Source organism: Myzus persicae, unplaced genomic scaffold (assembly GCF_001856785.1).
Source record: "Myzus persicae strain clone G006 unplaced genomic scaffold, MPER_G0061.0, whole genome shotgun sequence".
Lineage (NCBI taxonomy): Eukaryota > Metazoa > Arthropoda > Insecta > Hemiptera > Aphididae > Myzus > Myzus persicae.
In genome coordinates this window covers 432,440-454,455 of record NW_019100780.1, presented here as the reverse complement: position 1 = coordinate 454,455, position 22,016 = coordinate 432,440, and the positions used below count along the sequence as shown (strand labels likewise).

At 28.3% G+C, this 22,016-nt stretch overlaps 5 protein-coding genes across 8 annotated transcripts in view; 2 read left to right on the top strand and 3 right to left on the bottom strand.

Moving 5' to 3' along the window:
- LOC111042940 (organic solute transporter alpha-like protein) overlaps window positions 1-4,402 on the bottom strand; it is a 16,150-nt gene extending 11,748 nt beyond the window's left edge. Inside the window, exon 1 of the mRNA XM_022327688.1 lies at window positions 4,103-4,402. The gene's annotated coding sequence lies outside the window, so the exon portion shown is untranslated. The remainder of the gene's footprint in view (window positions 1-4,102) is intronic.
- Window positions 4,403-6,817: 2,415 nt separating this feature from the next.
- On the bottom strand, window positions 6,818-11,744 carry LOC111042948 (gustatory and odorant receptor 22). Its single transcript, XM_022327703.1, is given in 7 exon segments — window positions 6,818-7,213; window positions 7,357-7,446; window positions 8,490-8,561; window positions 8,657-8,938; window positions 9,791-10,045; window positions 10,113-10,360; window positions 11,549-11,744. Coding segments are annotated over 7 exon segments (1,197 nt in total). The 5' UTR covers window positions 11,715-11,744; the 3' UTR covers window positions 6,818-7,129.
- A 2,297-nt stretch (window positions 11,745-14,041) lies between these two features.
- LOC111042920 (prenylcysteine oxidase 1-like) lies at window positions 14,042-16,075 on the top strand. The gene is made up of 5 exons (XM_022327651.1): window positions 14,042-14,123; window positions 14,193-14,402; window positions 14,465-14,645; window positions 14,711-14,922; window positions 15,245-16,075. The coding sequence occupies exons 1-5, from the start codon at window positions 14,042-14,044 to the stop codon at window positions 15,979-15,981; spliced, it is 1,422 nt and encodes a 473-aa protein (XP_022183343.1). The 3' UTR covers window positions 15,982-16,075.
- LOC111042921 (arginine/serine-rich coiled-coil protein 2-like) lies at window positions 16,005-19,689 on the bottom strand. Of its 2 annotated transcripts, none has more exons than XM_022327652.1 (7): window positions 19,322-19,689; window positions 18,825-18,896; window positions 17,306-17,496; window positions 17,080-17,220; window positions 16,847-16,989; window positions 16,383-16,775; window positions 16,005-16,320 (listed from the first exon to the last, which is right to left on the bottom strand). In XM_022327652.1, exons 1-7 carry the CDS (start codon window positions 19,394-19,396, stop codon window positions 16,160-16,162), a joined length of 1,176 nt encoding a protein of 391 aa, XP_022183344.1. In that variant the 5' UTR covers window positions 19,397-19,689; the 3' UTR covers window positions 16,005-16,159. The 2 variants fall into 2 exon arrangements, with proteins under 2 accessions (XP_022183344.1, XP_022183345.1); XM_022327653.1 differs by having other exon boundaries at window positions 17,306-17,493; window positions 19,322-19,654.
- Window positions 19,690-19,780: 91 nt separating this feature from the next.
- On the top strand, window positions 19,781-21,710 carry LOC111042922 (ketosamine-3-kinase-like). Of its 3 annotated transcripts, XM_022327655.1 has the most exons (7): window positions 19,781-19,868; window positions 19,937-20,296; window positions 20,374-20,676; window positions 20,747-20,824; window positions 20,878-21,010; window positions 21,299-21,473; window positions 21,556-21,710. In XM_022327655.1, exons 2-7 carry the CDS (start codon window positions 20,153-20,155, stop codon window positions 21,623-21,625), a joined length of 903 nt encoding a protein of 300 aa, XP_022183347.1. In that variant the 5' UTR covers window positions 19,781-19,868; window positions 19,937-20,152; the 3' UTR covers window positions 21,626-21,710. The 3 variants fall into 3 exon arrangements, with proteins under 3 accessions (XP_022183347.1, XP_022183346.1, XP_022183348.1); XM_022327654.1 differs by having other exon boundaries at window positions 19,850-20,296; XM_022327656.1 differs by having other exon boundaries at window positions 19,851-20,296; window positions 21,299-21,367.
- The last annotated feature ends 306 nt before the right edge of the window (window positions 21,711-22,016 follow it).

The following is a 22,016-nucleotide window of genomic DNA, read 5'->3' as shown; positions in this document are numbered from 1 at the left end:
AAGTTAGATATTTATAAAAATATATTAATAATATAATAATATTACGTAGATAGTATATACGCAGTATACCTTCATAAATATGGTGGGGTCGTCGATCCCGTATAAAGACATTAACTATTAAGTTCCCCTTTACAAGGGGAATCAGCTAGGGTCACCGTATTTTCCAGTTTTCTTTTTTACAATAAACAAAAATAGGAGAACGCTTTCAAATATAAGGTAGGTATTATATAGAATATCAATTAACTATGTTCCCACGCCAATACGGCATTAAATGGAATACGGATAGTCATATTATTATCGAATTACATAATTATTAATTTCAATTTAATATTATACATTAAACATTTAACATCAGCACCACATAATGTTTTTTTACGAGTAACGAAAGTACCTATAAATAAAGTTATGGCTGTAATTTTTTGCCAATTTGGTACGTCAATTGCATACGAATTCAATCATAATTCATAACTTTCGCACTCACGTAGTGTCTTGTTTTTAATCCTTATTTTTTAATGTATAATATATATACTATATAGTTATATACCTACTCATAATTCATATTCAAAGTAATGTCGGGGCAAGCAGTTATAAATATACAACATACCTATACGGTATATTACGGTACATACCTATAATATTTGGACTAACCTGACCTTACCTAACCGAATACGATATAGTATTAGGTACTGTGATACTGATAAAATATAAAATTATTACGTAGTAGGTATATCGTTAATTGTGAGTATGTTATTTTAGGTACCTACCCAGGTAAAAATATTATGTTTATCCGATTGTTTATATATATGCAATACATATATAATATTATTACGTTAAATCGTTATATAATGTACAACTTATGCATTGGTACCATGGCTGTCTATTAAAAAAATAATAAAGTTTTTTGTTAAGGATTCAGAAATGATGTGTAAGGCACCACCTCGTAATGATATGGTGTACATTTATTGTAAAGGTGAATTAACTCGAAAATTTGAAATTATACATACCAATAAATAATAATGGACTATACATTAATTTATTATTTTATTAATTTATACAATACCCTCTGCGACACGGGCCCTTGGGTTTACAAATAATTTAAATCGATAACATACATTATTATAATACACAATGTGTATATTTTTATCTTTAGATATTTTTTGTAACACTATGATTAAAAGAAATAACCAATCATTAAATATTACAAACATAACGCTTTTAAAATTGCAATTCAGTTTTAGTATGTCATTATGATAATATTATAACGAATAAAATTATAAATTTATAAATTCATAACAATATAACATTATTCACTAACAATATTAAACAACAGTAATATTATATAAATTAATTATAATGATGTAATAATCATGAGAAACCATCACCGATAACATTATTTAATAAGAAATGTTGATAACATAGAAATTGATAGCACCTACTACAAAATACAAATAAACACACCTAGCTATAGGTACTTTTACCTTTATAATCATTTCGATTTGCGATTACCAAATTGTAATAAATATTAATATTAACTATGGACATGTGGATGGATATGTATTATAATTTATGAAATATTCATGTAAAATAAATAGACTTTAGTGAAATGCTTATGAAAAAATGTTATACTGATTATACATGTGGATTATTTTATATATAATACTACTGTAAAATGTATTGTACGCTATTCTTAAGAATTTCTCTAAAATGCAGCTTAAAATGGTTTAAATAATTTATATTATATATGAAAGTAGATATTATATTCATCGAATCCGGTTTTGATAAAAATATCTCACTACCTCATAACACACTGCTACAAACACAGCACAATACTTGAAATCAAAGTTATTATGAAATTTAAATTTGAATTTAAACTATATTTTATTATTCTGTGGTAGTAACAAGATTCAATATCATTTATACGATTATATGTACTACAGCTGACTATATACTCAGACTGCATAGTATAAAATTCTTGACAGATCTTTATACGAGTGCCACTTGCTTTAAATGAATTTTGCATTTTTTTCTAGTGATGTTTAAAATATTAAGTAATAAACAGCTGCACATTAAGTGTTAATAAACTAACGTAAAGCTATGTGACATACCTTATTTATAACCATCTTACAGTATATTGTTCCGATAGAGTGAAAATACACAAACATTAATATGTATACAATAAAATAATATTCCGCAACAAACGTACGTTCATAACAATATAATATCTAAATACACTAGACTGCAGGTAGGTATTTTAAAATTATTTTAGTTAATTAATGACCTGCAAACGGATTTCGCAACGATAACTGCTAGGGTCCAATAATAATAGGAGTGGCTGGCAAAATATTCTTTTATAAAAATCTTAAATATTTTTGATGCCTATAAACACCCGCTGCTCTATTATAACTTTGAATTTCGCAGATCTTTCTTATATTTGTCGATTTTGTGTATAGGTAATTTGCCATTTACGTTCATACGTCATATACAAATAACTATAATTTATTCTTTAAAAACAAATCTAAACTGTTTCATTAAAATCAGAATAATAATAATAGTAACGGTAGCCTATGTATTACCTAAAGAGAAATTAATTATTAGGCGATCAAACTGATAGAAATAATTAGTTTTCTAGTAATATTTTTATTTTTGAGGTTTGAGGTTTATATAGTTTAGTAATTTATAATTTATATTTTACGAACATCTCTGAGATATATTTAGTTGTGTGGTCTCCACTGGCCGCACCATCCAGCGGTGTGAGTTTTTTACTACCCCGAAAATAAAAAAGTTATTTCAGCAAACCTATAATTATATTGTAAAGGGGTTGTAAATTAAAATAATTGAGCATTGGTGGCATATTATTAGTTATTAGCTTTTTTTATTAAATATATGATTATAGTGGCATGTATTATAATCTCCTATCACGAAAACAGTGAAAAAATCCAATTATATTGATTTCCCACTGTAATTCGATACGGATATACTTGATGTAGTTTTTTTGCCATTGGTTTATAAAATATGTCGGCTTTTCATCTCTGGAAAACCTGACACAAAAAAATAACGAAAAACAAATAACTTGAAAAAAAATTCATCTTTTTTCAAATTCCCACACAAAACAGGAGTAATTTAGCATTTATAGTACCTATACCTTCCTAAAGTATTTTTCATGTATCTTAAATTATTACGAAATAGCACCACCGTGACTAGTGGTGAAACAACGTGTCGAATTTCCATCACGGATATCATACGTTATTAAAAGAAAAAATAGTGACAGCAGTACTTTTTCTTTTTGTTATTATATTATTATTATTTTTTTTTTTAAATACAAACTACCCATATATTTAATTCCGAGGATAACGTTTTACGTATTAATAAATGATTTAAATATTATGACCTTTTAAAGGAATTGTATAACAAAGCCCGATGAGTGATGTCGTGATGACTGAAGGGTAGGGTTCCTGAGCAGTCGGAGGTTGAGTGAAATGTGTATAGCGGGTTTTTCTCAATTTAAGAAAATAGTAACTGCCCGTATTATACCAACCAGTACTACAATATTTGTAAATTTGTTGTGCATAGGTACTATTTAGCTCGATCATTATGGTCTATTTCAAAACGTGAAACTCACTATTTTTCAAATCAAATAAAAAAAATAACCGCAAACCGACAGCGCGTGTCAAAAACCACGTACAATTAAAAAAGGTACCGTATTTTTTTGAAGGAACCCGTGTCCAGTAAAATACAATATGTACCTTCCTATTCATGTAGAAATTTGATGCTAATATTGCGGAACCCAAAAGAAAACAGATTTTATTCACTATTATGTCAGATTCTTGGAAAACTGCAGTACATTTACTAAATTTATAATTATTTATACTGGCTTTCAAAAGATCAATGGGTGCCCCAAATAATAATGATTAAAAAAACATATAAGTGTAGAATTGTTAAAATAGAAAACGATTTAATAGATGCTCGAGCTCTGGAACATCCACGAACTCGGAGCTATGGACTATGACCGTACATTATGCCCGTACATAAGTAATAAGTATACTATATATGAGGATTCTATAAATATTTTTTGATTGTTTTAAAATCTAACAAGACGACTTACCAGAGGATTGCGCTAGTCTCGGCTCGTTGAAGTCTATGTACACAGGAACAATGCCGGGTAAAAATACTTCGTGTGATTGAATAGCTGACGGTCACGGCACTCGGTATCAATATTCAATTTTTCGACATTTCGCTTTGAACGAGTGTAAAAATCATTTTTTCAAAAATGTTTACTACCGCCGTTGTCTCATATTTATACCGAATTGCCGTTCTCGCAGCCGTCGATCGCGGAGTCCGTCATTTCGAGTCGAGTACTGTGTCACCACTGCAACGAGTGCGATGGCATGCACACGTTCGCAAGCTATAGTGCTGTAGCTACAGTTGTTTGTAGGCGGTGTCCTGCCACCGATATTTTTTTCTTCTTTCCGCGAGTAGAAAGCAAACATCTCGGTGGTTTGTAGTGGGGTGGTGCACTAGTGCAGTATCTTTACGATAACATATTATAATAAATATATAATTGTCGAATATATGTATAATTATCGTTTATCGCGTTAACTATAATAGGTATATAAAAATTTCAGATTTTCAGGTAAGATATTCGAAAATGTCTGTATTCAACTTCGACGACTTATCAACTTTTCTAAAAGAAAAAATGCACTGATCATAAACTTCTTTGGCGGTTTTTGGAAGCGAATTGGAATTAGTTGGTTACTTTGAGATATCAAAATTAAAATTCTCAGTACTTTTTTGATTGATCGGAAAAAATAAAAATAAATTAATGAAAATGATGTGTAAAACCTTTGTAACCTTGGTTAGATCGTGTTCGCCTGGATTGTATTTTATTAATTTTGTTTTTTTTTAAAACGTCAATAAAAAAATATTCGTGCACTCCAAGAGTATAAAAATGTAATACAAGATTACTCATAAGTTTTTATTATAGCTATTTAAAAATATCAACGATACACTATACATATAGGCACAATTATTTTTTATAAGCATTTAAAGATCACATTTTTACAAAATAACAGTTAAATTATAGTTAAAAAATATTAAATTTGTATAGCGAAGGCTTGAAAACTGAATACAACGTTTTTCATACTCTTACCAAAACAATTATGATAAGTTTAGGAAAATTGGTATGCAAATACTTAAAATGTTTTTGCAGAAATGAATTCAACCTTCCTAGGTTTATCCATGGTGACGTGGTATAACATTAGTTATTGGCTATATGTATTTCGGTAAGACGTATATGAATTTATGTCTTGCTTACTAGTTGACAGCAGTTGAAACTTGGTAAATTACTATTTTTTATAAAAATTAATAATACTACGGACAATGGTGGGATGGCTTCAGCCCGTTAGCCCCTCCCCCTGCGTGCAACATTGAATAGTCAGTGATTGCACAATATATCCATTGGCGAAATTATAAAGGTGAAACGAATAAGGGCGCTAAAATGATGTAGGTACAAGATACATAATAAACGTAACTACATTAAAGAGCCTTTGTTTTCAGGTAATACAAAATATAATGAATAAACTGGGTCCGTATATATACATCAAAAGTATACACTATTATATACACATTGATACATTATGTATGTAAAATTGTTTATTATTTTCAAAATAATTTAACACTATCCTGTCATCCAGATGACACCAACGATGACAGGAATGTTCTCATTACCTTCCGAACATGTTTAATTTTCATAATATTATTCAATTATGTACTTATGAAAATTCTTAGTAGGATTTTTATTTAAAAAAATCATTTTTGCTATTATGTAATTATTTGATTTTCATTATTTATTCATCAACATCTTTTATTACTTGTCGGCCTAGTATAATAACTAATTTTCCATACAAATTCTGCTAATATCTTTACCATTGATTGTTTATTGAAATAAATATATCATTTTACATTTTACACATATTATGTTTCATTTTTTCACTCCAGGTATATGATCTATTCGTTTACTTTATCGCATTCGAGAAGTGATGAAATCTCGATTTCAGTTTAAGTCTTCGAGAATACCAATTATAAGTCGCATGCGATAAAAATTTGTCACAGTCGATAAAATCTATGACTTTTAATGCACGCGAGAATTAGTCTGATGATTTCAAGAATTGGCCCCCTGTACTTACTTAGTTAAAAAGTGCTAAAATTATAACTTGTCTTGAAAATTCTATTATTATTAGTTGGTGGATGAAAATTTCAATAAATCTCATAGTTTACGGTTATTCATTTTCGAATCACTAAAAAAACTTTTATCGAAATTTGATGTTCAGTGAATTTTTCCGTTTTTCGGATATTTTAATTTGTATTGTTTTTGTCGTTTATTTTGTAAAGATCTTCTTTACTTTTTATTATCAAAAGTTCCGACTAGAAACTAGTTCTAATTTTCTACCAGAGCCACACTGAGACATTAAGATTGAAACTCTTTTTCTGCTCAAAAATGTAATGACTTACTTATACAAAAAAAACATAGGTACATCATAATAAAACTAATACATTTATCGCTCCCCTCTGCATCTAAAATAATGTGTGGGTTATTATGATAACTAATAAGTAATAAGTAATAAGTAAATTAGTAAAATAAACACACGTCACACAATACACAAAAAAATATAAGTATCTAATAATTGAAATGATATTTATTTATTCGTATGACATATCAATGAACTAAGTTAAGCACTAAATTCAATTACCTTCGTATCAAGTAACAGATTAAATTATTATTATACGACCATAAATAAACATTTTAAGGCAAAATATCACATTATAAAAATTTAAAATACTACATTAAATTAAATATCTAAATCCAGAGTATCCATTATTCATCCATAATTATATTAACATCAGAAACAAATATGGCTCCATTACTCATTAGTTCTATGTTCTATCAAAAAAATGAAAAAATATAAACGTCGTTCAAATGTTTATAAAATTGCATGTCTCGTGTATTCGTGTCTAATTTAACAATTATAATAGCTAATAACACATTATTACCATGGGGTATAATACTAAGTCAATTATAAATATAATTATTTTAATTTTTGATTTTCAATAGTTCTTACTTAACGAAATTACTTCAGTCAGTGGATGTTGTATATTGTCTTGGAATTATTTGAGATTGAAATGCAACAACCAAGTTAAAAAATACGGCGAGTATAAACTAAAAATAAATATTAATTTAATTAATTAAATTCTCTATTCTATCATATATTTACTCTTTGTATTCAAATAAATTACATCGTAATTATGTACAAAGAATAGGTGTAAAAAACAAATATTTGTGTGTCTTATAAAGGAACTTACGTTGATAAAAAGTTCTCTATTAACTTCACAAAAACCACCAAAAGTAATATTTGTTCTACAAAGTTGAATCATTTCTAAAAAATCTTGTACCTGAAACAAATTATAAGTCATTTTATTGACCTTCTGGTCTTCACTATTCCCCCTATTCTAACACACAAATTCCTTCCCACTTCATACATGCTTAGTCTCAAAATCGATATGGTTAAATATGTGTTTGTGTTTTTTTTTAAATCATATAATATGCAAAGCAAATCATAAAAAAATTGTGTTGCCAAATAACGGAGGCTTTTAGAAACTGACAAACAATAATGGATGGAAGCGGTTTGAGTTGCACCGGTATAACGTATAATAATTCTATGATACCAAATCACTTCACTTCCTCGCAACTATAAAATATCTTGATTAACACTCCCACTCGACTGCACGCTTACCTGTGCTCACCATATTAAAGCCAACTTAACTTCCGGCTACTTATACTTAATACTTATAACAATTATTAACATACTAACTTATACATTAAATTACTATTATGTACAAACACTACAAACCCCTCGACAGCAAATGTGGACGTATCCTCCAATTATGTATTAGGTATGGGGAAATTCCAAGCCTCCAATTTGAAAAAAATACAGTCATCACAAAATATTACCCTAAGAAAAATAACAAATTCTTCATCATTCCCCCTTCACATTGATTTACATCCAAAAATCATCCAGAAAGAAACAAAACCTTTTTTTTAGAGGTTCCATGCTTAACTTGGTACTCACGTTTCACATTAACCTCTTTATCCATAACTTATCCTCCAACGTAATTCCTGGTAATCCTCCAAGACTCCTGAAACGAAAACGTTGTAGTGTCTTCAAGACTCAGTAAAAAAATAAGTATATAATAATAATATAAAACAAGCAAACAAACAAACAAACAAATAGGAAGTGGCACCACTACTGGGTGGCTTCCTCAATCAATCAATTCACTTTCATGTTTATTTTCACTCATTAACACAATTTCTTTTGTGCTCTATAGAATGTATTATATATCTTTAAAAAATAAAATAAATAAAATGTATATAACATATTAATACAAAAATGTATTAGGCTATTATAGATACATATTTTAAAAACAACTGCACTTACTTCTCTCTGTGTTTGTTCCGTAAGACCACACACGGTTGAATTCAAGATTTTCCACTGTAATTTCTTTCCCACCTGAAACATTTTTAAGAATAAATTTAAATGTGCAAGTACTTTAAAATTTAGCTGTGCAATTATCAAGCAAATCATAAGAAGATTTAGGTAGTTACCTCTGAAAGAGCTATGTACGCGGCTTCACTATACACCATAAGTATTGAATTTGTGAATACAAGTGGCAAAATTATTACTGTAACCAGGTAGTTCTCGGGGCTTATAAGTGTCATGGTGAAGTAAAACCAAAATGTCGAACAGGATATTTATATGACAATTGCAGTAGAACTATAAATTCCACCATGAACGATACCGAAATCAGTTATGAGATGTGACATGTAACACCAAAGTTCTGTATGCTCCCTAAGCCTGGTTGGCGATCCCTTTGTTATTATTAACTCCTGTTCAATATAAATTACGATGTATATTGTATATATATATATATATATATAAATATAAATATTGAATTATTATAACCAGCTTGAGCATTAGTTAATGGCCTTAATGATTAAACTCATGCTTCCTAGGCAAATCAACAAACAAAAATTAAAAGTAACATTCGAAGTAATGTTAGTGTTTTAATTGAAACCCCTTCTAACAATCTGTACTGTCCTGTATCTTGTTTATACACACTCAAGTATCGCATATAGTATATACAGATTGTAAATATTACCTTTTACTACCCCAATTATACAACATTATGTAACATTTTACCTTTCATTCATATTTACATTTTAAGACCACCATACAGTAGAACGGGACGGTACTATAAAATTTGATGGTAATCGACCAGCAGAAAGAATGATACTTTATCTAGGTTGACTATAGGCGGTATATTAGTATACCTATAATCGTTAAATCATATGATTGTATGACTGTTTATTTGCCAGTAATACTTTAATTTTAATTTTGATTTTTGAAGCAAGGTTATTATTACAACTTGTACTAATTAGTAATTACTATTACCAATTTATAAGTAAATATTTTGTAAAATTTACTAATTGTATGAACTTTATATTTATTATTTTTAAATAAAACTATTTTATACTAATACATAGGTATGGTTAAATGTTTTTTCTAATTGTATCCTATTTTACATCATGTTTGAGTGGTACAAACTACAGATTAACGTTTGTTCTATACTTCACCCAGTTGGCCGCTGAGAATAACTTTATAGACTGATGAAGTAAATAAGAATTAAGAATTATAAATTCTTACTACGAGCTATTTAGATTAAATTATTAAGTTCTAACCATTATACGCTGGTTTATGTCCTTGCTGACATTTCTAAATATGTGGCAGTTGATATAAAAATATCCAGTTGTTAGGTTTATGATACCAAATATACCAATAAACAATATGGAATTATTTACTTTCCACCCCTTAACAAATAATAAACTTTCTACTATATTGAGTGTCATAAGAGCGGTGGGCAATATTGTCACGAACCATACTCGTTTTGTTATATTCAATTGAAATGGTTTTCGCATACACGATTCAAATTTGTCCTGAAAAATATAAACATTGGTTTTTGACTGTTTTTAAAGAATAGGTACTGTGGAAGTATCTACAAACCTGAAAAATACTCCATCGATCCCAGTATTCTGGTATATTTTTCATGTCAGTCCAAAAAATGGGAAGTATAAAGCAAATAAGTCCTATCGAAGATCCAGAAATTCTATGTAGCAAATTGAAAACAATTGTATCTGATTTGACAAAATATTTGTAATCCCCGTATAATTTATAAAAAAACAAAACATTTAAGCATGTAAAAATTGACAAACTGTATAACATGATCCAAGAGAATAATATAAACACTGGCCCTATAAAAAACAATACAATTCGATTTAGTTTAATACGTCTTATACAGTTACACACTACAGGTAATACTATAAGTCATAAGATAAATAAACTAGGTATACTGAGTGACCCATGAGAATTTACCCATAGCGATATCTCCTGAAATAATGGAGATATCATAGTTCTGCACTTCTGTAAGACTCCCAATGACAATAACTTCAAATATTTTATGTTTTAATTTATTTTAATATTTTGGTAAAAAAGTAAAAAAATAAATTTTTTTATTTAATTATTTTCAAAAAAATTGAAGCTAGCCGTTTTGAAGTTCATTTTTCTGAAAATAGTAATTTTTCAACATTTTATTTTCATTAATTTTCCGAGTTTTAATGTTTTTTTAAATTTTGAGAAAAATTGCGAATTATTTGATACCATATAGTGGATAATGGTATCAAACATGCTACATGCGGCCCGCGTGCTCGTAAGGCCGGCAAATGTTTTCAGTGGTGGCTTGCAAATTTTTTCGAAACTAGAAAAAATATTAAAAATCAAAAGATTAATAAATGAGGAAACATCAATATTTTCAAAAAAAAAAAACAATCTACAAAATGGCTACCATCACTTTTTTTGAAAATAAATTAAAACATGAAATATTTGTAGTTCTTGTAAGTAAGTAAGTAAGTAAGTAAGTAGTAAGTAAGTAAGTCTTATAAAAAAAAAAAGAATTATAATATCTCCATTATTTCAGGAGATATCGCTATGTGTGAATCCTCATAGGGCACCCTGTATTTATTATTGGTATTAGGTATTTAGGTAATAAAATTAACAACAATTTTATAACATTCAACATCAGTCAATTAAACTACCTACTTTATATTCAACACAAGTACACAACAATTATTTTTATACAATGATTTACTTACAATTAAGCTTCTAATTATCAATCAAGGTCCTCAATTGTACGTTGTAACCATCGTATATGTCTTCAGAACATCTATAAGTAATAATATATTTATAATTAATGAAAATAATGGAAGGTTTAGTACCTGAGTTGTTATGTACTTCTGGTTTACACTGTATTTAAAAGTATTCGTACAAGTTACAATTTGTTATTTAACAGAACAATAGAGCTATTATTACTTATAGATGTTCGTGTTTTAATTTTAGCTTCTAGTAAATTGTATTAAATTCATAACATAATTTGTTCACTATACCGTTTGTATGTGTAGTAAATGGCATAACTCCGAATAATTTTAATGCTACGATTATGGGTTTTAACTGTTTAAAATATAATAATCTTTTTCTTTTTGTTCGAATCGCAATAATTGTTCTTATGTCATGAATACAATTTTCCAGATTGAATATTTCTTTTGGTAGCATTTCTATTTCTTAAAACTGTTAACACTTGTTGGTCGGTACCTATAAATATGACAGAGAATTTCAAAAATGTCATTAATCAAATTGTTCAACGACCAGTAAGCACTAAGTATATATCTACCAAGTATCTACTAAACCTACCTATAATATATTATTATATTGATTAAAAAAATGTTTAAAAAGTTAAATATAGGTATACTTTGAGTATCTGAAACTCTATCTATATATAATATTGGCTATAACTATATTTAATTCTAAAGGTCAGTAATGTGCATGCATATTTAAATCGATTTTGAACTGCAATTATAGTGAAAAAGTTCGATTATAAGTTTTTACTATACGTCTATACAGTTTATTATTAACATTAAATAATTGCGTCGATTTTAGTTAGAGATAGGTCGCGTATCTACATAATTATTAGTTTTTACAATATACCTAATGCACTATATATACAATAAACTTAGCCATATTTTAAACAAACAAATTTTTTGTTGAAAAAGTCCTACAATTTACGAGGTATTTTACTATAATTATTTACTAATCTGAGTAATCTTTGTACAATAAAACACTAATATTATTACTAGTAATTTACTACCTATTAAAATATTAGCAGACTATAATATTGAAGCCGCAATAGATTTATTTATAATTTATACCTATACGCAGTCCGTAGGGTTTATTGTTGTACCGTGGGTAAATACCCGATGAGTATAGGGTAACATCTTGGGGTGGTCGTCATAACACCACACTTTCAAAAAAGAGCTATGGTTTAAATCAGCACACTTTTATACATCAATTCCACACAGTTATCTCAAAAGCAAACCGTTCAAAACCTCACCCATTTATCTAAAATCGCATTATCGTTTAGAACCACATAGGTACCAGTTAATCATATTTAGTCAAAATCACGTGAAATAAAAGTTAACATAACCACGTTGTAACAAAAAAATCAATATAGATTTTAAAAAAATCCGTAAAACATAAATCATAGTTACAATAGTTACATGTATGATATTTTAATTTTATATGATTGTTTAATGTTTCATTAACAATGAAATAAGTTTAATAGAATATTTGAAAATTAAGGAAAAACTGAGGTTTTGTTCTTTAGTTTAATTCTGAAAAAAATAACCTTAGATTGGTATACGCAAATTTCACTGAATGTTTAAAATAAGCAATTTCTATGCACCATACAGTTTTCGAAATATTAAGACACTTTGTGAGCTATTTATAGGCGTATGAAATTTTTGAATTTGTTTTAATTAATGTCGGGGTAAAATTTTGAAAATGTACTACAACATTTCTCATAAGTATTAAAAAAAGAGCGTAGATCCACAATATTTTTTTATGTGCATCTGAAATTAAAATTTTGAAATTAAAAAAAAAATATATCCAATAATTATACTTTTGATGCATTCACAATCATATATACATACACAGTATGTTCACCAATTTAGGAAACACTGAATTTCTCTGAATCATATTGGTATAACACTATAAATCGATTTTTTTCAATCTTGTGGTATATAAATACACATTTTCAGAGAAATTTCAAACTTTTAACACTCTTGGTACTCACATGGCAATACTACTTGCATATTATTTTTAAATGGCAACCAGTACTTTCGTTACCAAATTCGGATAGGCTGAAATTTTTAAGTGATTTTGATTTATTGACCATGGCTCTAAAACCAAAATTGACTAAATAAGAGCCATTTACATTTTGATGAATAATACATTTTTATGATTCATTGAAATTCATAAAACCATTTATAATTATTTATTATTGGTTACTTTTTGAATATTTGTATCTTGTATAGTTGTATGCAATCTTTCATCCATGTACCTATAAGCGTACAACTAAATAAACACTGACCACTGTGGCATGAATTGGTACAATGAAATAATGATAATAATATTATCTATACAATTGTGCCGAACAGATTGTTATCATAGTCATAGTGATAAGTAGAGGTGTTATCATTTTCATTGGAAAACGCCGAGGGCCAAGATCACAATAATTCACTAATAAATATAATATTACATTATAGTCGTTTATATTTCTTGACCAGAAACAGTTCGAACTTCGAAGTTCGAATTTCAAAACTACGGGTCAATCATAGAATTATACTAAAAATATTTTTTGTATTAAATAGCTCTCATACTTGACGAAAAAAGTGAACCCTGTTATAATTATCTTTTAACAAAAACGAGTCAATAGTTAATTTATATTTTCCCTTTCTAAAAAATGTAATTGCTATTAATTTACTTACTTTTTAATGTTGTTCCACGAACTCAAGTAACTGTTCACTTCAGCCAAAGCAGACAAAATGAAGTACTTGATGGAACTAGTAGTGTTCTTTTGGTTCTTGGCTTTATTAAAATGTACACACCAAGCAGATTTAAATATTGGTAGGTCATATAGCTATTGAATTAAGAGTTGAATGCTTAATTTAAGTTATTATAATTTTTATTTTACAGCAATAGTCGGCAGTGGCATAGGTGGAACATCTTGTGCATATTTTTTAAAAGAAATATTTAAAGATTTAGTTAATTTAGATATTTATGAGGGCAATAAAGTTGGTGGAAGACTAGCCACAGTAATGATGAGTGATGGCAATGAATATGAGACTGGTGGATCAGTTATACACCAAAGGAACAGATATATGTCTAATTTTGTCACAAATTTAGGTAAGTTTTTTAATGTACATATTATTTAAAGTTCAAACTATAACTAATTTTATTTAAAACAGGACTTCAAAAACGTAAGTCAGTATTTAAAAATGAACGACTTGGTTTGTACAATGGAAAAGATTTTGATTTTATCGAAAATGACAACTATTTGGTTAATATGATGAATATCTTATGGCGGTATGGTTACAGCATTAAACGTTTGCAAGAATTTATTAACAGTATGCTTGACAAGTTTGAAAGGTCAGAAAAATATAAATAACATTAAAATTTAATAATTGCTTAAAAAAAAATGATTGTCTTTTTAGAATATATGAACTACAGGCCAATGGCGTAAGTTTTGATTCTACGTATGACTTACTCAAAGCAATGGATCCTTCATTTGTCAACTATCTAAATATATCAGTGAGAGATGCATACTTGAAAGAGGAACATTTTTCTGAGGCTTTAATCACTGAACTTGTTCAGGCGTCCCTTAGAGTGAACTATGGACAAAATACCAATGTTCATGAATTTGTTGGTAAGAATTTTTGAACACAACAACTATTTTTCAAACTTAGTTTTGTTTCATTTAGTTTAAATAATTGTACATCATAATATATTTCTAAAAAAAAATAGTTAAAATGTAAATTTCCTGGGGGTATCATGAGGTTCACATTAATTCAAAAAAAAAATAGTCATTTAGATTTAAGTTCTTAAATATGCCTATGCCGTGGACTTAATAAGAATAGGTTATTTAAATTTTATATTTCATTTTATAAATGTATTGGACGTTTAATAATTAAATGAAAATATAAGATGTAATATTCTGCAACACACTTATGTTGATAATTTTAATACAGGATCAGTGTCTATGGCTGGAATGGATGGATCATTATGGTCAGTAAAAGGAGGTAACAAAAGAGTTGTCGAAAAACTTCTTGAAAAGTCCAATGCACATTTAGTGCCTGAATATGTTGTCCAAATATCTAGAAACAATGATTCATATACATTGTTGACCAATTTCAAAAAGAAAGCAACTTACGATTATGTTGTGTTTGCTGCACCTCTTGCAGAAAATCAGAAAGTACCCATCACTTTTTCTAACATGCTATTAGAATTGAACAAAGTTGGTAAATACCACCAAACAGTAAGTACATTGGTTGTTGGCGAGATGAAAAGAACAAAATTTACTCCCATTTCTGATGATCTTATACCAATTACAATTATATCAAACAACGAAAATGAATTTTTCAATTCAATCAGTAATGTTGAAGGAGTTAATGAAACTGCCAGTTTAAATGTTTGGAAAATATTTTCTCAACATCCACTTTCTAGCAATCAAATAGACTATTTATTTGAAAATGTAAGTGATGTTAAAGTTGTAGATTGGTTAGCATATCCTCATTATAAAGTCCCAACAGAAACACAAAGTTTTCACATAGCTGATAGGCTGTATCACATAAACGCCATTGAGTGGACCGCAAGTGCCATGGAAATGAGTTGTATTGGAGCAAAAAATGTTGCACTCTTAATCAAGAAACACTATTACGGGGATGAACAAAATGAAACAAACAAACGGTCTCATATGGAATTATAATGAATTTAAAGAGGCTAATAATATAATATCAACAACAAAATTATGTTATGTATTTAAATAAAACATAAATATGATAAGTGTAAAATATACAAAAGATTCCAGATTAAGAAATCTAAAATTAAATACTAATAGTGGTGTTTCAATGTACAATATTTATTTAAATGTTTTAAGATAAGATCTACCGCTGTTGAAATGTACCAAAACCAAGACCCAGCCCTCGGTGAGTATGTGTTGCCATGCGAGCAACTTCATATTGACTTTCCATTGAGTTAAACATTTCTTCTTGTTTTTTAATAATGTCTTTTGATTGTCCTTGCTGAGATGTTTGATTATCGACACCTATATGTTAAAAATTAATTTGTTAAAAAAAAATAATAATATAGTTGGTAATAATTGACTACCTATCCCATTGTCTTTGATGCCCATTAGCCTTTTAAACTTGGCAGTGACTTTTCCATCCTGATCCCCAAATTTTGTGGACTGCCAAATGGTTGCAGTCTTGTTGTTAGTTATTACAGGTGGTTTAGCTTCTTCAATTTGTTTAACAACCTCATTGTTTTGTTTATTTCCCCATAAAAGTTTACGTTTTTGAATCTGTTCAGCATATTTGTTAGGGTTTACAGCTACTGGATTATAATAAGACGGTAACTCTATGCCTGTTTGTACTTTCACTTTTTCAACTTGTGCTTCCATTGATTTTTGTAGCAGTAGTTGAGGGGTGACCGTTGTGGTTGATGGTAGTACAGAACTTCCAATTGTAGGAACTTTTAATTCAATTCCCAATTTATCTAAAACTAAATAATAATCATTAATAAAATACAGGTTTTTTTTTATTTAAATTAAATTCAACTAAAAAACTAATTACTTTGCCGTTTATTATTAGCCTTCTTTTCTAAGAAATAATTATGTGATGATGTATATTTTTCTTTACTATTAGAACGACTGTGTTTATTGTGATTCTTTGTTTCATGTCTAGAGTGAGGACTGGATCTCCGGCTACTACCATTTCTTTATCGGAAACAACAAAATTATAGTTAATATTTAATGTTTTAATCCCTTGGTAAATATACTGTTTTTAGTTAAGTGATACACACATACCTTTCACTTCGACTGCGTGATCGACGTGATCGTTTTTTGTTACGACTATGACTACGAGATCGCCGTGAACGTTTTCTACCACTACTGCGACTCCTTGACCGATGAGAATGTTTTTTGCTATGACGATCCCTTGATTTATTTCTAATTTATATGTACACATAAATATATATATAATAACAATAATAAATTGATTTTAAAATATGTAAGTGACAAAAAAAATATATACCTTCTATGGCGGATATGACTTTTTTTTTCTTCATCAGAACTACTTGTTTTTGTATCACTATGGTTTCCATGTTTGTTGGTATGACGTGATCTCGAGGTTTGCGAAACAGAAATAGGGGATGATGCTGAACTAGAAGGTGAAGTTCGACTTTTAAGTGGAGGAGATTTTGTTGAGCTATGATTTGATTCCTGCTGAAAATATAGAACTAAATCAATTATTAGATTAAAAAATATACAACAATATTTTTTAAATTATGTTAGACATATTTGTTTTATCATCAGTCAATTATGTTTAAATATGTAAATATATAATTGATGATATATAATTTAATAATTAAAAATATGAATATGTTGAAAAAAGTAAAAAGATAGTCAATATTCGTGTTTTAAATTAATAATTAACACCTAACAGTTAAAGATAAATAAAAAATATACCTTCTTCAAGGCCACAGCTCACAGAGAATGACGTCTAGCGGGAAAGGGTTTACCTGATTGTTTTCGTTATTACTCACCAATGTGAATGTACAGTATTGATAATCAGCCGCATTCAATATTCCTCTTCAAGCGGCGCAAAGAATCAGTGGCAAGAGACTCTCCCACAGTCGATTGACTACTCGTGGACTATTTTATATATAATTTCAGAACAATTTCGTGTTAATATTGGTTTTAACCGGAATTTACTTTTTTTAGAATTGAATTAGCTTACTTAATTTTTTTTTTTGTATAGCCTACATCAAAATATGTTTTACCCACCTTCAGTTTTGGTAATATGAATTTAACCAGGACGACTTGTGTAATCATACTGAATGGCTGGTCTCTTTAATAAAATCTTCAGAATGAAAACAAAAATATCATAATGAGGATTTAGTGGAAATAAAATGTACGAAATTAAGATATGTAACTATAATCTTTTAATTGTTTAATTAATCTTTGTGAGCCAGAATAAATTTTAACATCATTGTCATGAAAATGTAAATACAATTATTATGAAAGTACTACATTTATAACAATATATAAGTACCACTTTACTATATTCTTAAAAAGTTTTATTATGATAAGGAAACAAAAGTTTGAAACTTTTAAAAATTAAATTAACAGTAGAAAAAGTATTTACCAGAGTACTATTCATTTTAATTTTGAATATAGTTGTGTATGTTATCAAATAATACAATTTAGATGGTAGGTACATGGGTGTAGTAAAAACTACTTAAAATAAGAAAATAGTTTAAGCCATCTGTTCTTATTCTGAACTAAATAAAAAAATATACCTATTTAGAAAATGTAATAGAGACCATTAAATATTATATTTTTAAAGTCTGTCCGGAAATAACTGATTTTAATGACAAATCATACACACTTAAAATCTAAAAAAATATATTCTTCACAACGTTATAGGTTAAGTATAAGCAATAGTTTAAATGTTAAAAATATAGAAATTTATCTACCTAATTATCTTAACAGTAATGTAAATGCCTTAACTAACATTAATCGGAATAGATTAATGTTGTACTTATCCATACCTCACTCATATCCATGGTAACTTGTTCATAATTTGCATCAGCTTCCATTCCATTAGTTCTGGTAAGTTTAGTCTAAAAATATTTAATAAGGTGTGATATAAATTTATTTAGGCACGAATAGATAAATTTGAATTGGTTAGTTACTTAATGTTTTATTTTTATTTTATTTTTAAAATTATCAAAACTTTTATGGTTGTAAGTAATAAACCACAAGTAAAATAATTAATATTATTTTAAATACTCAATGTAGTAGTCTTCCCAATTAAGACGCAGACAGCGGCTGATAACAGTAAACACATACCTATATTATGTAAATTGCCATTTAAGTCGTAATTAGTTGGTTAATTAATTATAGCCTGAAGGTGTAGCAATTTAAGTAAACAATATGACCAAGACATTTATGAGTATACTTTTTATTTATTAATATTGGAACACTTGACGTCATGAATTATACAATTGTAACTGGATAGTAGACTTTTAAAGAAAAATTAACTTACGGTGACTTCCCTCTGGGGACTAGGAGTAGTCGGGCTGTTGTCATCGTCACTGGCGTAGTTGCACAGACTTTCCATCTTAAGTGATGCTCGTCGTTCGATCGTCCACCGTCCGTCACTTATCAGACGAAATTAAAAAAACAAAGAAACAATGAAAATATCAATCGACTGACTTTCAGATGGACCTCAGACCATCGCGTAGACGACGCGTCACAAGACGGAGCACAGACGAAGAACCGTGTGAACGAAAATGACAAAGATTAATTTGTCAGTAGAAACTGACGGAAAACAGAAAAATCTTTGGGACTTGTGAGTACCTACGGCCTATGCGACATCAAAACTAGGAAACTCGGAAGTCTGTCAATTCCTCTCTCCCACACTCCCTGCCAATTGCCTATAGCCTGCAAGTTTCAACACGGATCGACAAAATGGCGTCGTCCTTTGTCGACCCCGCCCACCATTATAAAATGTTTTGTTTCCCGAGGTCACACTGTACGATCCACAAACTTTTCTGTGGATCAGCTGTTGTTTGAGAATGTTTGACTATAAAGTTAGAACTTTTTTTAAGTTTATTAACTATTATTTATTACCTGCATTTTTATGTTTCTATATTCTAAGGTTAGAACATTGACGAGTGACCACTGACCACTTGACGTAGATGGATCACAGAATACAGATGCATGTTATAAGATAAAAATATTTTTTATTAAGTATTTTTGTAATTATTATCTGTGGTTGTATTGTTGTAATCTCAAGTTTTAATTAAACGTCCATATTTTTAAATATATTAATTTTTTTATTTACTAACGCCTAGCAAAATTTTAATATATTGAAATGGAAAATGAATTAGAAAATATACTTAACACCAGCATAACAAAATTGAATGTATGTATAAATGAAGGCTGTATTAATAATGGTTCAGTTTATCAAACAAAAGATGATAAATTATTATTTGTTAAAGACAACTCAAAACCAGGGGTATAACAGCGCTTTCTTTAAACTTTAAAAACATTACATTTTTCCAATATATTACTTATATCTACTTATAATTACAGTCAGATAAGATGTTCAATGGTGAATTAGAAGGCCTTAAAGCAATATGTAGTACAAATACAATTTCAGCTCCTTGTCCAATTGCCACTGGTTGCACAAATAGTGGTCAACACTTTATTGTGATGGACTATTGGAAAATGAATTCTCTAAATAGAAAATGTTCATCGGAATTAGGTAGTCAATTGGCAGATATGCATATGTTTAATTTACAAGAGACTCAACCACTTATAAACAAATTTGGATTTCATGTTGAAACATGTTGTGGATTTTTACCCCAAAATAATACATGGACTGATGATTGGATTGTATAAAAATAGATATTATTTTAATAGTTGTTTTAAAATGCTGTTAATACTATTCAGATATACTTTACAGACATTCTATACAGAAAATCGTTTAAAGCATCAAATACAGTTGCTGCAATCAAATCCAGAAAACAGTTTAAAAAAAAAAGTAACTCTTAAAAATTATAAGTATATTATAGGTACTAATATTATTTTAAACAGAAAATCATAGAAAATTATTGGCCTCAACTGAAACATATAATTCCCAAATTCTTCGAAGGGATAGAAGTTAAGCCATCATTACTTCATGGAGACTTGTGGCCAGGAAATACTGCGCAATCAAATTCTAAACCAGGTTAAGAATTTAATAGTGGGTGACTGATATACACTTATACTCTGGCCCATCAAGGAAAATTACCAAGTCCTGACCCAAAATGTATCCCAATTCTTCACATACATACTCAGACTGGTATTTGCCGTCAGTGTGTATGCGTGAAAAGATAAATTTCTCTCATGGGCCAGAGTATATAAGTATCCACTGTTTTAATGAATGTCTTTAGTCTCTTTCACTTTATTAGTATAATCATTGATTATAAATAGTATTTATAATCAATGGTATAATGTGTGTTTATACTGTTTGTAGTGATTTTCGATCCAGCTACATTTTATGGGCATCATGAATATGATATTGCTTCCATTTCATTATTTGGAGGTATTTCTAAAGATTTTTTTGAAGCTTATTTTAAAAAAATACCAAAATCTAATGGGTTTGAAAATAGAAAGTTATTATATCATTTGTTTCATTATTTAAATCATTGGTATGAATATATAATTATATTATTAATTATTACATGTTATGAATAAATTAATATTTTTTATAATTTATAATTTTTGTTTTAGGAATCATTTTGGAGGAAGTTTTGTTGACTTGACAATTAATACCTTTGAATCATTGCTTAAAGCTTATTAATATTTTAAATTTGATATATTTACTAAGTCTTATGAAATCTATTTTTTGTAAGATATTGAAATAAATTACATATTACAAATTAAAATGTCCTTGAAAGCACATTCAATTTTATTTTAGCTGCTTAAACAAAAAAAAAAATAGTCAAATATTTTTTATGGTATTACTATTTTTATTTGAAGAATGGCCAGTAAGATAAATTTTATTTTACCTATTTTAAAATCATTTGTTCATAATAATTAAAATCGTACCTACTATCTATACTAAACAAACTTATAGTTTTTTTTTTTATTTTTTTTATTTTATTATTATTAGCTGCTAGCGCGAAACTATTATAGCTCAACAATTATGGTAGACTTATAGTTACATAATTATATTAAAAAAATAAAAAAAA